At 45.2% G+C, this 2,547-nt stretch overlaps 1 protein-coding gene across 1 annotated transcript; it reads left to right on the forward strand.

Annotated features, from left to right (window-relative positions):
* Positions 1-639: 639 nt before the first annotated feature.
* Positions 640-1,738, forward strand: LOC115063356 (baculoviral IAP repeat-containing protein 1g-like; the record flags this gene model as incomplete). Its single annotated transcript, XM_029534750.1, has 2 exons — positions 640-1,207; positions 1,639-1,738. Coding segments are annotated over exons 1-2 (668 nt in total), but the record flags the coding sequence as incomplete, so codon positions are not given.
* Between the last annotated feature and the right edge of the window lie 809 nt (positions 1,739-2,547).

Consider the following 2,547-nt stretch of genomic DNA (forward strand, 5'->3'; position numbering starts at 1 on the left):
CTAGGTGTTAGATGAGAGAGTGTGTTTCGTTTGAAAGGCTCATTTTAGTTAGGTATGGCACATGCCTGGTAATCCCAGAACCTGGGGGGCAGAAACAGGTGTTGTTTCCATCAGATTGATTGATTATATGCAGTAGTGGGGGTGGGGTGGGGTGGGGGTGAGGGTGGGGGTGGGGGTGGGGTGACATTTTTCTTGGTTGTACTTGATGTGAGAGGGCAGTGGTGCCACCCCTGGGCTAAGTGTGGCATGCTGACACAAACCTTTAACCCCAGCACTCCAGAGGCAGAGGCAGGAAAATCTCTGACTTTGAGGCTAACCTGGTCTACAGAATGAGTTCCAGGACAGCCAGGGCTACACAGAGAAACCCTGCCTTGAAAAATCAAAATAAGTAGATAATTAAAACCAGAAAGAAAGCAAGGTAAGAAACCACAGAGAGTAAGCCAGTGAGCAGCATCCTTCCACAATCTCTGCACTAGCTCTTACCTCAGTTCTTCCAGCCTTGATTTCCCTTGTAGATGANCCACGCTTGGGAGGAGAGGTAAACCCCACCCCCTGTGAAGCTCTGGTCATGGTGCTCATCATAAGAACATGAGAGCTACCTCGAACACCCACCAACTGCTCACCTTTCCCCTTTAGAAAATGGCTGAGCNTGGAGAGTCCTCCAANGATCGAGTTTCTGAGTTTGATTATGACTATCTCGCTGAGGTCTCTGCTCGTCTTGGGATGGATATAGTTCAGGGGGCAAAGAGGCAAGAAGAAGAAGANCATAAAGAACGGATGAAAATGAAGAAAGGTTTTAACTCACAGATGCGCAGTGAAGCCAAACGACTAAAGACTTTTGAGACCTATGACACGTTCAGATCATGGACCCCACAGGAGATGGCAGCTGCTGGGTTTTACTACACAGGCGTGAAACATGGGGTTCAGTGCTTTTGCTGTAGCTTAATCCTCTTTGGTACTAGCCACAGGAAACTTCCCATAGAGAGACACAAGAAATTACGACCAGAGTGTGAGTTCCTTCTGGGCAAAGATGTTGGTAACATTGGCAAGTATGACATCCGGGTGAAGAGTCCAGAGAAGATGCTGAGAGGTGGCAAAGCCAGGTACCATGAAGAGGAGGCCAGACTGGAGTCCTTTGAGGACTGGCCATTTTATGCCCATAGGACATCACCACGTGTACTCTCAACAGCTGGCTTTGTCTTTACAGGTAAGTGGATTCCACTTTGTGAGGCATTTCTGTGGTATTTAAAGTTTAGGTTCCATTTTGTGAGCAATATTTTGTTAAATATTCATTGATGAAGTGTGTTGTATTAGACTGAAAATGTAGTTCATTAAATTTCAAATGTAACAGTTTTGCTTCTACTTTAATATATATTTAATGTAGTATTGTTGGTTTGCTAACGTATACATACACAGAGATATACATTTACCTGTGTATTAAAGTAAAATTACTTTTCTTCATAAATAGTCTTTAAATGTACCAGCAGTGGCCTGAGTATGGCCGAGTGCTAGAGCACTTCTGCAGCCCCTACAAAGAACAGGCATGCTGGAGTCTGTCTTGTTCTGNTGCAGTATGGCCAGCTCCAAGACACAGCTGGTGCCATTGCCAGCCAGTCACACCCTTTCCTGCATCTGTAGGTAAAAGGGACACTGTGCAGTGTTTCTCCTGTGACGGAAGCTTGGGCAACTGGGAAGAAGGAGATGACCCCTGGAAGGAGCATGCCAAGTGGTTCCCCAAGTGAGCTTCAAATGCTTTATTCTTAAAGTGTCCCAATTAACTAAATGTTTTAAATGATGTATGCTACATGTGCACACAAAAGCATGCACTCGAGCGCGCGCGCGTGCGCGTGTGCGTGTGCGTGTGCGTGTGTGTGTGTGTGTGTGTGTGTGTGTGTGTGTGTATACCACAGATCCCAAAAGAGGGCGTCAAAGCTCCCGCCTATGGGGTTACAGATGCTTGTGAGCTGTTACGTGGGCTTTTAGAACCCATCTCAGTTTCTCTGGAAGAACAGCTATTGCTCTAAACCATGGAAGTCACCACTCCAACTTTATTCAATTTCATGGTTTTGGTTTGTTTGTTTGTTTCCTTGTTTGTTTAAATTTATGTTCATTGGCGTCTTGACCACATGTCTGTGTTGGGGTGCCAGAAGCCCTGGAATTGGAGTTAGAGACTGGTGTGAGCTGCCATGTGGTTGCTGGGAATTGAACCCAGGTCCTCTGGAAGAGCAATCAGTGCTCTTCACTTCTGAGTCATCTCTCCAGCCCTTAGGATCAGGTTTTTAAAAAGCAAAACAAAGCTAGAGACCAAAGGGCCACATTCTCGGAGCTTCTCTTTGAGATTTATAACTTTCCCTTTCCCATATTAGGATAACTCTAGAAGTTTTCAAACAAGACTTTGGCATAGTGTGAAACTTCTGAATCCCTTCAACTTAAACAGCTCCTCCAAACTTAGTTAATATCTTATATAGGTTTGTGTGTGTGTGTGTGTGTGTGTGTGTGTGTGTGTGTGTGTGTGTGATGAATCTAGTATGTGTTTGTATGGAGAAT

This window comes from Mus pahari, unplaced genomic scaffold (assembly GCF_900095145.1).
Source record: "Mus pahari unplaced genomic scaffold, PAHARI_EIJ_v1.1 scaffold_10269_1, whole genome shotgun sequence".
Classification (NCBI taxonomy): Eukaryota; Metazoa; Chordata; class Mammalia; order Rodentia; family Muridae; genus Mus; species Mus pahari.